The sequence below is a fragment of the Aquarana catesbeiana genome, linkage group LG02 (assembly GCF_042186555.1).
Source record: "Aquarana catesbeiana isolate 2022-GZ linkage group LG02, ASM4218655v1, whole genome shotgun sequence".
Lineage (NCBI taxonomy): Eukaryota > Metazoa > Chordata > Amphibia > Anura > Ranidae > Aquarana > Aquarana catesbeiana.
This window is the reverse complement of record NC_133325.1, coordinates 201741059-201754957: the sequence shown is the minus strand read 5'-3', so window position 1 is coordinate 201754957 and position 13899 is coordinate 201741059. Positions and strand designations below refer to the sequence as shown.

At 39.9% G+C, this 13899-nt stretch overlaps 1 protein-coding gene across 2 annotated transcripts in view; it reads left to right on the top strand.

Moving 5' to 3' along the window:
* Positions 1-13899, top strand: part of TNFSF11 (TNF superfamily member 11) — a 47201-nt gene that overhangs the window by 17254 nt on the left and 16048 nt on the right. For both annotated transcript variants that reach the window (XM_073614196.1, XM_073614195.1), the window contains exon 2: positions 11977-12072. In XM_073614196.1, the coding sequence (XP_073470297.1) occupies positions 11977-12072 (96 nt within the window). The remainder of the gene's footprint in view (positions 1-11976; positions 12073-13899) is intronic.

Below are 13899 nucleotides of genomic sequence, written 5' to 3'. Positions count from 1 at the left end.
TCAACCCATTTCATGTGAGCCCAGGTTAGGGATTTTATCATCACACACACACTTTTATTTTGAAAAGTGCAGTGGATGGGGGTCTGTGGTTGGAAATATCTAAAGTGTAACTGTAACCAGGCTATGGTATGTACATTCAAATGATGAGGCTGAATTACTCCACAGTGTTTGCAGCTAAAGATGTCAGAGAGGGCTTGTTTTATATAATCATTAACCTAAAATGGAAAATACTTGCTGTACACAGTAAGAATAACTTTCTTGGTTCTACAGACATATTGACAAATTTCCTCTATCCGGATGTATACAAGCTCTGATTTTGGATTGTATGGTAACAATATAAGAAATGTTGTGATGTTCACATACACAAACAGATTTGGTAAATAAATAAGTGGAATTCATCCTTAACGTTAAAACAAGCCCTATTCGCCTATTTAGCTACATGTAATGTAAACTAATTCCTTGTCAAAGATCCTCAAAGATCACAACAAAGACTCAAGGCTGGTTCACACCAGCTGCAGTCCAGTATGTTTTTATTCTACATCAAAAATGCATGAACAGCGTTTAATATGTATTCCAATGGCCTTAGTTCACACCAGTGCAGGGCGTTCCAGTGCAGTCAACAAAACATGCTGAATTTTTTCTGTATGGAAGGCATCTGGAACGTGGCAAAATGCATGAAAAATGCACAGGAATACACCGAAAAGCATTAAACATGCACCGTAATGCATATGTCCTTAATTGAGATGAAAAACAGTCCGGAACGCATTAAAACTGTGCATGCAGAAATGCATCCAGAATGCAGAAATTGTGGTGTGAACCGCCCCTCAGTTTCAGTTGGTTTCTTAGCTTAGAAACAACTGATGTGTGTTTACATTAGAGAGATGGCAGGCTACCAAGTTTCTGGTGCAATAGAATGATGCATATGGCTACAAGTGTGAAAATGGTTTGTTTTAAACTGTTTTCCTGCTTGTTTAGAATATGTAAACACTTTGGGCATCATTCACACACCCATAAAAAGATGCAGTTGCAACCATTTTTTATTTAAAGTGGAGCTCCAGGCTCCCCCCCCAAAAAAATTAAAAGTCAGCAGCTACAAATACTTAAGCTGCTGACTTTTAATATAAGGACACTTACGTGTCCAGGGAGCCAGCAATGTCCTCACCCGAGCCGATTCTTCAATCTGCTTTGCCAATGGTCCTGCGGTCTTTTGGAACCTCTGATGTGTCCCAGAAGTCTGCGGGGAAGAAGGAGGGGCCAAACTTCTGGCTTAGATCGCTGCAGGTACCTCTCAAAACATGCACTGTGTTCAGATCCGTAAGAAAAAATTCAGAAATCTTCATGATGCATATATACCATTGATTAAAAGGAAAGGACAATTTTTACACATGCAAATATGGATCTATTTATTGATCATTCATGTTGGAACTTTTGTTCCTTGCCTAATGATCAGTAACATTTTTACAGCTGCGTTACCACCATGTGACTGTAGCCTTAGTATGCATAGTCTAGACACAGGTTCGACAAGTTTACTGTTAGTTGACTTTAATAAATCTCCCACCTTTCTCCCCGTTCCAGTGATTTTCACTATGTGACCCTTGCTCGCAACCACACAGCTTTTATCACAAAAACGTTCAAACCAGCTCCTCTTCTTAGTGCTCATGTGTGCCATTGCTCTATTCATTCCTATGGATGTGCCGTTTTCTACAGAACAGCTGGAATAAGGCTCACCTAAAGGAATGAATGGCTTTCACAGCACACATGTACACTAAGAAGAGTCGTCGGGGAGGTTTTCGGAAGAAATGATTGTGCATTATCATGTAGGGTTGCACAATCAAGATTACTGGAACAGGGAGTAAGGTATGTATGTATGAATGTATTTAACTGGGTCATTCTGCACTCAGGACAGGGGGTGGGAGATTTATTGAATTCAATTTTTACTTTTACTGAACTCATCCTTTAAAGGTTTCTGAATCATCATTGTTGATAGATGAGGATTCTGCTTAAGACACTGTTTAAAGTCTATAGTCAGGTCCAGATTTTCATCAATGCAGTTTGTAAGCACTCTTTGGTACCCAAATCAACACTGTTCTGCTAGGATCGCCTCTAATTATTATTATACAGGATTTACATAGCGCCAACAGTTTGCGCAGTGCTTTACTATGTAGGGAGACACTACACCAACAGTACAATTCAAAACAAGAGGATTAGAGAAGCTCCTGCGAGCTTACAATCTAAGAGGGAGGAGCTGGTGAAACAAAAGGTAGGGACTGTGAGGGATGAACTGATGAGGGGAGTAGAAGATTTGGTTGTTAGCTGTAGGCAGGATAGGCCACCCTGAAGAAATTAGTTTTCAGGGATGGCCTGAAAGTGGACAGAGTAGGAGATAGCCAGACAGATTGGGGTAGTGTGTTCCAGAGGATGTTAGAGGCTCTGGAGAAGTCCTGGAGACGAGCATAAGAGGAGGAGACAAGGGAGCTAGAAAACAGAAGGTTTTCGGAGGAGTGGAGAGGACGGTTTGAGTGATATTTGGAGATAAGATTGGTGATGTAGCTCGGGGCAGAATTGTGAATGGCTTTGTAAGTTATTGTTAGTGTTTTGAATGGCAGAGAGGAGTGGCGGACACTGAACGGTTGGTAAGGTGGATGAGTCTGACAGCGGCATTCATGATAGACTGAAGAGGGGATAGCTTGCGGAGAGGTAGGCCAATGAGGAGGGAGTTACAAAAGTCAAGGCAAGAGATAACAAGGGATTGAATAAGTTGCTTAGTGGTCTTGACGGTTAGAAAGGGGCGTATTTTGGAGATGTTTCGGAGATGTTTCTTATGCTTAGAACATATTGTGTTTTCTTTGTCCTAACTTGGTTTAGGATATTGTGACAATGTAAATCTGCTTATATGAAATGGTAGTATTTTTACTGGTGATGGGAAAAAATGTGCGGCTAATAACTATACAATGACTTTGAATACGTTTCAGCTTCTGCAGTATAGTTAAAAACTCATCCTTTGCAGCAAAATACAAAGAATTTTAGATTTTGTTTTCAGATCTTTTGAAAAGAATACATTGGAAAGCCACAAAGAAATGAAAGAAGAGTGAAAGTTTACAAGGTTTTGCAAGCTACTACTATACTTGCTTATTCTCTTAACCACAAAAATTCGTCACAGGATGTGTGGAGCAGAAAGACTCAATGTTAATCTCAGGTTTTCAAGCTTTATTATTCTTGCATTGCAAATACTTTCATCTTGAGGAAATATTTCATTGTATTACATATGCTTTACAAATACGGTTACCCTTTTTCAGTATGTAAGGAGTGTGCATTTTACTCTGTGAAGTCATGGTCATGAAAGGCAGGATTTTGCTGATTCCTAACTACATTGGCTTTTTTTTTGGTGCTATGGACGATCCACTTACTGTTGTCCAATAGTAGTAATGTCAGTGTGCCTCCACCTAGGAAATAATAAGGCCACTTACCGAATTCCCAGACTCCAATACCATGGAATTCTAAGGAAGCTCTGCATTCCCCAGCTAAATCCTGGTGAACAAATGCAAGCTTCTATGCAATCAACACCTCCTCCAACAATGGTTTCCAGCAACAACAGAATTGGCAACACTCAGTAAAGAAAGCACATAAAAAACTCCATAGTTAAATAAACGTTTTTCCTCCTTTATTTTAAAAGCAGGTTAAAACTACTCACAAGACAGTGTAGGTATGAAGGTTTCAAACAAACAACCACTCTTATCGCTCCGGCGGATGTGATGGCTCCTATGTCCGTGTAAGGCGCCCATTAGGTTGAAACGTACGTGGAACGAATACCTAGCAGTGATGTCATATCCGCCAGGCAAATCATTGGTAGTGGGATCCCCTCAACAACTAGTATGGTTAATGACAATTGGATTCCCTCTCCCAAAACATTAATTGTCAGTGGCAATTAGACCCCCCAAAAAGCATTAGTGGTCAGTGGAAAATAGACCCCCAAAGCATAAGTGGTCAGAGGCAATTAGATTCTCCTCCCTCTCAAGTATTGAAGGTCAGTGGATCACCACCCCCAAAGCCATTAATAATCAATGTATTCTTCCCTTGCCCAAGCATTAGTTGCTCCTTAAAGTATCAGTAGCAAATGCTTGCAGTACATACCTGTGTTAGATATCCGTGCCCTACCCTGTTGCCTGTTTGTTAATGCCACAGCTACTGCAGCTACTGTCAGGCTGGACATTTCTACTCTCAGCAGTGCTGCTATAAAGAGCTAAAGCTAGGTGCTGAAACAAGTGTCCCAGCATTCCAATCTGGAACATAGGCTGGGTCTACAGGACCCCATTATGTTTAAACCCAGGGCAGTGAAATTCTCCCCTGTTCCTTAAGTAGTCAATGAGTTCGTTCAAGAAAACTCCTACCTTAGAAAAAAGTCTCAGTAAAGTAGTACTTAGCAACCAGCCAATGTAGTGTATGCAGCGGTTAGGAGAATGTAACATACAACATAGTGTATAGATTGAAGCAACCAGGATTGTGTAACAAAGAACTGAGCATAAAGTGCAGGGATCAGAAGTAAGTAACATAGTGCCTTTACACTATGATTTAGCAACAGTAAAGAAAATAGCACACAAATCATTGGTAGTGAGATCCCCTCAACAACTGGTATGGTCATTGGCAATTGGATTCCCTCTCCAAAAACATTAATGGTCAGTGGCAATTAGACTCATCAAAGCATTAGTGGTCAGTGGCAAATAGACCCCCAAAGCATAAGTGGTCAGTGGCAATTAGATTCTCCTCCCTATCAAGTATTGAAGGTCAGTGGATCACCACTCTCAAAGCCATTAATAATCAGTGTATTCTTCCCTTGCCCAAGCATTAGTTACTAGTGAATTACTAGTGAATACCCCTTGCCCAAGCATTAGTTACTAGTGAATACCCCTCCTCAAGGTATCAGTAGCATATGCTTACAGTATTTACCTGTGCTAGAGATCCTTGTCCCACCCTGTTGCCTGTATTTTAATGCCACAGCTACCGCAGCTACTGTCAGGCTGGACATTTCTATTCTCAGCAGTGCTGTTATAAAGATCTAGGTGCTGAAACAAGTGTTCCAGCATTCCAGTCTGGAACGTGGGTCTACAGGACCCCATTATGTTTAAACCCGGGGCAGTGAAATTCTCTCCTGTCCCTTAAGCAGTAAATTAGTTAGTTCAAGAAAAATCCTAAGCTAAAAGGCCCCATTTACTTACCTAAATCTGTGTTCACATGGCATGCTGGATCCCAAATCTTCTATCTTCTTCAATGCAGAATAGGAGGGTCCTCTTCAGGTGTCCACATCACTGCCTGGGTGACCTGGACACATCCTGTTGGCTGTCCAGTGGCAGGAATCTCTCAGGGTCCAGAAGACTTTACAGTGTTATGACATCATAAAGTAGCGTCTGGTCAGAGTGGGCACAGACTGCAGCACTGGTTCACTGTTCTCCATCTCTGGGACAGGCATTGGTGAAGGACATGGGCAGCATAGTTAGATGAGTATATTATTTTAAAAGGCCACGGAATGGGTGGGAGGTATAAGATGGGGGTTACGCTTTGCCTGGGGTGAAAACACTCTGTTCTAGTCACTCATTCATGCTCTGCCACATGTGCCTCTGAAGGAGACTCTACGGGGGCCATTTACTAAAACTGTAGAATGCAAAATCTGGTGCAGCTGTACATAGTAGCCAATCAGCTTCTAACTTTGGCTTGTTCAATTAAGCTTTAACAATAAAACTTGGAAGCTGATTGGTTTTTATGCACAAGATTTTGCACGCTCCAATTTAAGTGAATCTCCCCCTACATGTGGCAATTTAACTCTTTTCGCAGTCATTGTCCACTGTTGTCACCATGAGAAAAATGGATCTGAGAAATACAATATAGCCACCAATGGAGTGCATGCATATAGACAGGAAGTGGCTCAAAGAGCTTGCATGACACCAGCAGCTCTGAAATGCAACCAAGAATTAAAATAGTGGTGTTTTATTTAAAAAAAAAGTTGTTTGATTATTATACAAAGTCATTTAGCAAACTAAATGTCATTCTGGTAAAGATTTACATCTACTTTAAACCTTCACTTAAAAATGGGTTGTTTCTCTATAAAATTAGAATGTGAATGACTGTGTTTTTTTTTCAATTTTCTATTTTAAACTCGCCCTTTTTCTTTGGAAAGCTGTGTAATGTCTGCAGCTCTTCAGTCCTCATTTCCTACTTCTGTTATGTACATGTACAGCGCCTTGAAAAAGTATTCATACCTCTAGGAAATTTTCCACATGTTGTCATGTTACAACCAAAAACGTAAATGTATTTTGTTGGGATTTTATGTGATAGACCAACACAAAGTGGCACATAAAAGTGGAAGGAAAATGATAATTGGTTTCAAAATGTTTTACAAAAAAAATCTGAAAAGTGTGGCGTGCATTTGTATTCAGCCCCCCTGAGTTAATACTTTGTAGAACCACCTTTCACTGCAATTACAGCTGCAAGACTTTTTGGGTATGTCTCTACCAGCTCTGCACATCTAGAAAGTGATATTTTTGCCCATTCTCCTTTGCAAAATAGCTGAAGCTCTGTCAGATTGGATGCCACAGATTCTCAATTGGATTTAGGTCTACACTTTGACTGGGTGATTCTAACACATAAATGTGCTTTGATCCAAACTATTCCATTGTAGCTCGGGCTGCATGATTAGGGGTTTTTGTCCTGCTGGAAGATGAACCTCCGCTCCATTCTCAAGTCTTTTGCAGACTTTAACAGGTTTTCTTCTAAGATTGCCTTGTATTTGGCTCCATCCATCTTCCCATTAACTCTGACCAGCTTCCCTACTGTAGAAAAGCATCCCCACAACATGCTGCCAACACCATGTTTCACGGTGGGGATGGTGTGTTCAGGGTGATGTGCAGTGTTAGTTTTCTGTCACACATAGCTTTTTTGCATTTAGGCCAAAAAGTAAAATTTTGATCTCCTCTGACCAGAGCACCTTCTTCCACATGTTTGCTGTGTCACCCACATGGCTTCTCGCAAACTGCAAACAGGATTTCTTATGGCTTTTTTTCAACAATGACTTTTCTCTTGCCACTCTTCCATAAAGGCCAGATTTGTGGAGTGCACGACTAATAGTTGTCCTGTGGACATATTCTCCCACCTGAGCTGTTGATCTCTGCAGCTCCTCCAGAGTTACCATGGGCCTCTTGGCTGCTTCTCCCTGTCATTTTAGGTGGACGGCCATGTCTTGGTAGGTTTGCGGTTGTGCAATACTCTTTCCGTTTTCGGATGATGGACTGAACAGTGCTCTGTGAGATGTTCAAAGCTTGGGATATTTTTTTATAATCTAACCCTGCTTTAAACTTCTTCATAACTGTATCCCTGACCTGTCTGGGGTGTTCCTTGGCCTTCATGATGCTGTTTGTTCTTTAAGGTTCTCTAACAAACCTCTGAGGGCTTCACAGAACAGCTGTATTTATACTGCGATTAAATTATACACAGGAGGACTCCATTTACTAATTAGGTGTCTTCTGAAGGCAATTGGTTCCACTAGATTTTAGTTAGGGGTATCAGAGTAAAGGGGGCTGAATACAAATGCATGGCACACTTTTCAGTTATTTATTTGTAAAAAAAAAATTGAAAACCATTTATCAATTTCCTTCCACTTTACAATTATGTGCCACTTTGTGTTGGTCTACCTGCTAAAATCCCAATAAAATTCATTTAAGTTTTTGGTTGTAACTTTACAAAATGTTAAACATTTCAAGTTGTATGAATAACTTTTCATGGCACTGTATGTTTCACAATTTCAAAAATACGCATTAGGTTCAAACACATTTTTGAAGGGAGGGTATGGCGTGTATATCTATTACCGTTATGTTTTTAACATGTTGGGTTAAGCTGAAACTTGTGTTGTGCTGATTATTGCAAGTCTTCAGTATTAGGCCCCTTTCACAGGATCAGACCGATCGGGTTTGCCTGTCCATTTTTCAGGCGGACCTGATTGGGCCACCCATTGTCCTCTATGGGAAGGCAGGTGTCAGCGGACATGTGTCCACTGACATCCGAACCTACAAAATCTGATGAAAACAGACGAATGCTGATACGTTCCCCATCCATCCAGCGGGTCGGATTGGATGGGATCGGATGAAAACGGACAGGCTGCCTGTTTTCTTCCGATCTCCCCATAGAGAAGAGAGACGGGTCCATCTCTGCACAGTGACCGGTGACGGACCTGTCGTCCGCCTGCTCAGTGGGGATCAGCAGTGCGATCCCTGCTGAGCAAGCGGCGTCCGTCAAAACGGATCCACCCCATGTGAAAGGGGCCTTACACTATGCTCCCTATTTAGAAAATAATAGACAAATTATTTTGGCATGTTGCCACAATTTTGGTAGAGGCAAATTTAAGCCATAAACCCATATGACACTTGGGCTTGGGGGTGCAAGAAAATGTATTGCTTTGTTGTGCCATTGTTTTAACGGTCATTACTGCTTCAGGAATGTTTTTTCCCCCTAAAGAACACAAGTTGACAAATATCCTAATATTTTTTTCCAATTCTGGATAAAATCAGACAATCAAAAAGAAAATCATTTAATAAGGAAGAAAAAAAATCAACAAGGAAGTCTAAAGAACAGTGATAATGTCCAAGATGTAGTATGCCATATTATAATAAGATTTTGGCCTACTAGTCATTTATTCAGATCACTAAAAGATTATTGATAAATGTAGGGGGTTGCTGCATTTTGTACATTGTGGTTTGCCTTGGTGAACAAATCTTAAGCCTCTTGCACACTGGAGTTACTTACTGTTTTTTTTTTTCTTTTTAATGTTTTTTACTGATCTGACCGGAGATGCATCGTTGTCTATGAATCAGCTGCATAAAGATCAGTAATACATCATTGAGTATAGAGACGCAAAATAAAAATATAATTTTTTTTGTGTTTCAGTGCAGTTATTTACACGCTTATATTGCAGCATTGGCAATTAGAGGATGAAGAAGATTTTTCTACACATACAACACATACGCATGTTTATGCGCCTTTATGCGCATTTACACGCGGTCTTTGCAAAACTTTTTATCCTGGATCTTTCTGTCAAAATAATCCTAAGTATAAACATCAGTAAATTATTATGTCCAATGTTCACTTGTTCAACTGTGTTATTCAAATGCAAAAATCATTTGACAGCAGAAAGTGTTATTATACAGGCAGTGGTTGTATTTATAAGTACAACTGAAAGAAAACTGTGATCGCATCTTGCCGGATATTATGGTTCGTGGAAACTCTAAATAGGCAAAACCAGGTTCCCATAGTGGGTTGTGCATTTTGCATCGTTTGGCTGGTTTCCTATGAGTTTATGAGGAGGAAGTGGTAGTGTAACTTTTCCTTTTAAAGAATGATAACATGATTCTACTTTTACTTAAAAGTATAAATAGTATTTATTCATATACTTACTTTAGATCTTTCCGTTATTGTTTTTCTGGTGTGTTTAAAGTGACACTCTTGCTGGATTTTATATATCAACTAATCAGTTTGTAAATAAATGGAAAACTGGCTAAAAAAACGAATTCAGAGAGTAGTGGTTAAGGATTCTTACTCTGAATGGTCTAAGGTTATCAGTGGTGTACCCCAAGGTTCAGTGTACTTTTTAATATCTTTATAAATGATACTGGGTCTGGGATTAAAAGTACAATTTCAGTGTTTTCAGATGACACCAAGCTATGAAGTGGAATAACGTCCTTACAGGATGTATCCTACTTACAAGCCGACCTCAGTGCAATGTTTTATTGAGCAACTGTGTGGCAAATGAGGTTTAATTTTGATAGAAATTAAGTTACGCACTTAGGGGCTAAGAATATGCATGCATCATACATACTAGGGGGAGTACAACTGAGGGAATCCATAGTGGAGAAGTATCTGGGGGTTTTGGTAGATCATAAGCTTATCATCAGCATGCAATGCCGATCTGCGGTTTCCAAAGTGAGCAGGGTCATTTCTTGTATTAGGAGAGGTATGGGGACTCCAGAGAGAGAGATATCATTTTACACCTGTACATATCATTAGTAAGACCTCATCTGGAATATGCAGTTTAGTTTTAGGCACCAGTTCTCAAAAAGGATATCGGGGGGAGAAAGTGCAGAGAAGGACAACCAAACTGATAAGAGGCATGGAGGAGCTCAGCTATGAGGAAAGATTAGAGAAACTGAATTTTATTCTCTCTTCAGAAGAGGAGATTAAGAGGGAATATGATCAACATGTACAAATACATAAGTGATCCATATAGTGAACATGGTGTTGTTATTCACTTTAAGGTCATCCCAGAGGAAAAGGGGGCACTCTTTACGTCTAGAGAAAAAAAGATTCCATCTCTAAATACGGAAAGGTTTCTTCACAGTAAGAGCTGTAAAAATGTGGAATAGATTCTCTCCAGAGGTGGTTTTGGCCAGCTCAGTAGATTGCTTTAAAACAGGCCTGGATTCTTTCCTTAACCACTTGCTGACCACCTACAGCAGATATACTGCGGCAGGTCTTCTCTATTGCATGAAATTATGTACCTGTACGTCATTTCATGCAATAGACAGCGGGGGACCCACCGATCGTTCCCCAGAGGGGCAGAATGGCGATCTACCTATGTCTGCTAAGCAGGAACACAGATCTCTGTGTTCCCTTAGTCAGTCCACCTACCACACAGTTAGCAAGCACCCCCTAGGGACACACTTAACCCTTTGATTGCCCCTGGTGTTAACCCCTTCTCTGCAGTGTCATTAGTACAGTAACAGTGCATATTTTTAGTACTGATCACTGTAATAATGTCATTGGTTCCCAAAAAAGTGTCAAAAGTGTCAGTTAGGTGTCTGATTTGTCCGCCGCAATGCTGCAGTCCCACTAAAAATCGCCCATTACTAGTAAAAAATAAATAAATATAAATGCCATAAAAATATTCCTTAGTTTGTAGACACAATAACTTTTGCTCAAACCAATATATCCATTTTCTTTTTTAAAATTGGCGCTTTTTTTTGTTTTTAGCACAAAAAAATAAAAACACAGAGGTGATCAAATACCACCAAAAAGAAAGCTCTATTCGTGGGGAAAAAAAAGACACAATTTTATTTGGGTACAGCGTTGCATGACCATGCAATTGTCAGTTAAAATAACGCAGTGCTGTAGCACAAAAAATGGCCTCGTCCTTAAGGGGGTAAACCCTTCCGGGTCTGAATTGGTTAATGTACAATATATAACTGGGTACTAACATTTATAGGTTAAGTTGATCAAGGGAAAACCCGATTGCCTCTGGGGGGATCAGGAAGGAATCTTTTTCCACTGCTGTGGCAAATTGGATCATGCTTTGCTGGGGTTTTTCACCTTCCTCTGGATCAACTGTGGGGGAAGGATTGTTTATGTGGGATTGTATGGTATATATATATATATATATATATATATATATATATATATATTTTTTTTTTTTTTTTTTTTTTTTTTTTGATTGGTTAAACTAGATGGACTTGTGTCTTTTTTCAACCTGACTAACTATGTAATTATGCAACTTAATCTGTTACCTGTAAAAAAAAGTGATTGAGTGTTTACTTCTGTAAATGCTGTCTGCATCTCTGATCGCTGCTTCGATCAGTAAAAATTATTCCTCAAAATTTACTGGGAAAATAGACACTTCCAGAAATGTCAGTGTACTAGGTCCACCACAGATTTCACTTTTTCCGCATGTTCAGTAACACTGCTTTCTAAAAATTCACTGGGAAAATAGACACTCCCAGGAGTGTCAATGTACTATGTCAACTACAGCTTACATTGGTTCCTCATTCTTAGTAAAAATGCTTTTTCAAAATTATTTGGGAAAATAAACACTATCAGGAGTGTCAATGTCTTAGGTCATCCAAAGGTAATATACTACATATTTCCAAGCTTGTCAGTTTCTGATATTTATGTCATGCTGAGTATTTCTTATCTTCTAATAGTCTTTTTTTTTTCTTTTTTTTATAGATGGAACCAAGATGTATGTGTGAGAAAGAGTGTGATAAGGAAAGGTTAAAATCATGTGGAGAACTGAAAGATGCATTACGTGCAGCAGTTCAAAAGGTATTTTCATGTAAAAATGTAATGTATTTTTTTTTTTCCTTAAGTGCTATTGCAATCAAAGACATTTCGCCTAATTTCAGTAAAAGTCAAAAATCTTAGAAGCTTTGTCAGATTGTTAGGACTGTGTTCCCGTAGGGGGGATTTCTGTTTACTTCCTGTTGTGTCACTGACACAGGAAAAGAGGACATTGTCTCCTGCAGGGATACAGACATCAATAAAAGCCTTCTTGGGGGACAGTTAGAACCTCTGTCAGGTTTTTGTTGGTGTCTGTGTGTCCCCTTTAAGGCGTAATCTTTTTTTTTTTTTTTTTTGCTCACTGGAACAGGAAGTGGTGGGAAATATTCCTAACAGGAACACAAACAGCAATAAAAAGCTGCCAGATATTGTAACTGTTCTCTACCTCAAAAGTTTTGACCTGGGTTCTACTTTATTCTCGATTTAAACTTAAAACATAATAATAACAAGTAGTCATCTTAGTACCAGTCTTAATGCACTGAGATCAGAGGCCACAATACAAAATCTATGAGTATGGTCTGCCAGATGAGTATGATATATATATATATATATATATATATATATATATATATATATATATATATATATATATTATATTTACAGTATCTCACAAAAGTGAGTACAACCCTCACATTATTGTAAATATTTTATTATATCTTTTCATGTGACAACACGAAATGACACGTTGCTCCTATGTAAAGTAGTGAGTGTACAGCTTGTATAACAGTGTAAATTTGCTGTCCCCTCAAAATAACGCAACACACAGCCATTAATGTCTAAACCACTGGCAACAAACGTGAGTACACCCTAAGTGAAGATGTCCAAATTGGGTCCAATTAGCCATTTTCCCTCCCTGGTGTCATGTGACTCATTAGTGTTACATGGTCTCAGGTGTGAATGAGGAGCAGGTGTGTTAAATTTGGTGTTATTGTTTTCACTCTCTTATACTGGTCACTGGAGGTTCAACATGGCACCTCATGGCAAAGAATTGTGGTAAACATGGCACCTCATGGCAAAGAATTGTTGCTCTACATAAAAATGGCATAGGCCATAAGAAGATTGCCAAGAGCTGCAGCACGGTGGCCAAGACCACACAGTGGTTTATTAGGACAGGTTCCACTCAGAACAGGCCTCGCCATGGTCGACCAAAGAAGTTGAGTGCACATGCTCAGCGTCATATCCAGAGGTTGTCTTTGGGAAAAAGACGTATGAATGCTGCCAGCATTGCTGCAGAGGTTGAAGGGGTGACGTGTCAGCCTGTCAGTGATCAGACCATATGCCGCACACTGCATCAAATTGGTCTGCATGGCTGTCGTCCCAGAAGGAAGCCTCTTCTAAATATGATGCAGAAGAAAGACCGTAAACAGTTTGCTGAAGACAAGCAGACTAAGGACATGGATTACTGGAACCATGTCCTGTGGTCTGATGAGACCAAGATAAACTTATTTGGTTCAGATGGTGTCAAGCTGTGTGTGTGGCAACCAGGTGAGGAGTACAAAGACAAGTGTGTCTTGCCTACAGTCAAGCATGGTGGTGGGAGTGTCATGGTCTGGAGCTGCATGAGTGCACTGGGGAGCTACAGTTCATTGAGGGAACCATGAATACTAGCATGTACTGTGACATGCTGAAGCAGAGCATGATCCCCTCCCTTTGGAGACTCTGCCGCAGGGCAGTATTCCAACATGATAACGACCCCAAACACACCTCCAAGATGGCCACTGCCTTGCTAAAAAAGCTGAGGGTAAAGTTGATGGACTGGCTAAGCATGTCTCCAGACCTAAACCTTATTGAGCATCTGTAGGGCATCCTCAA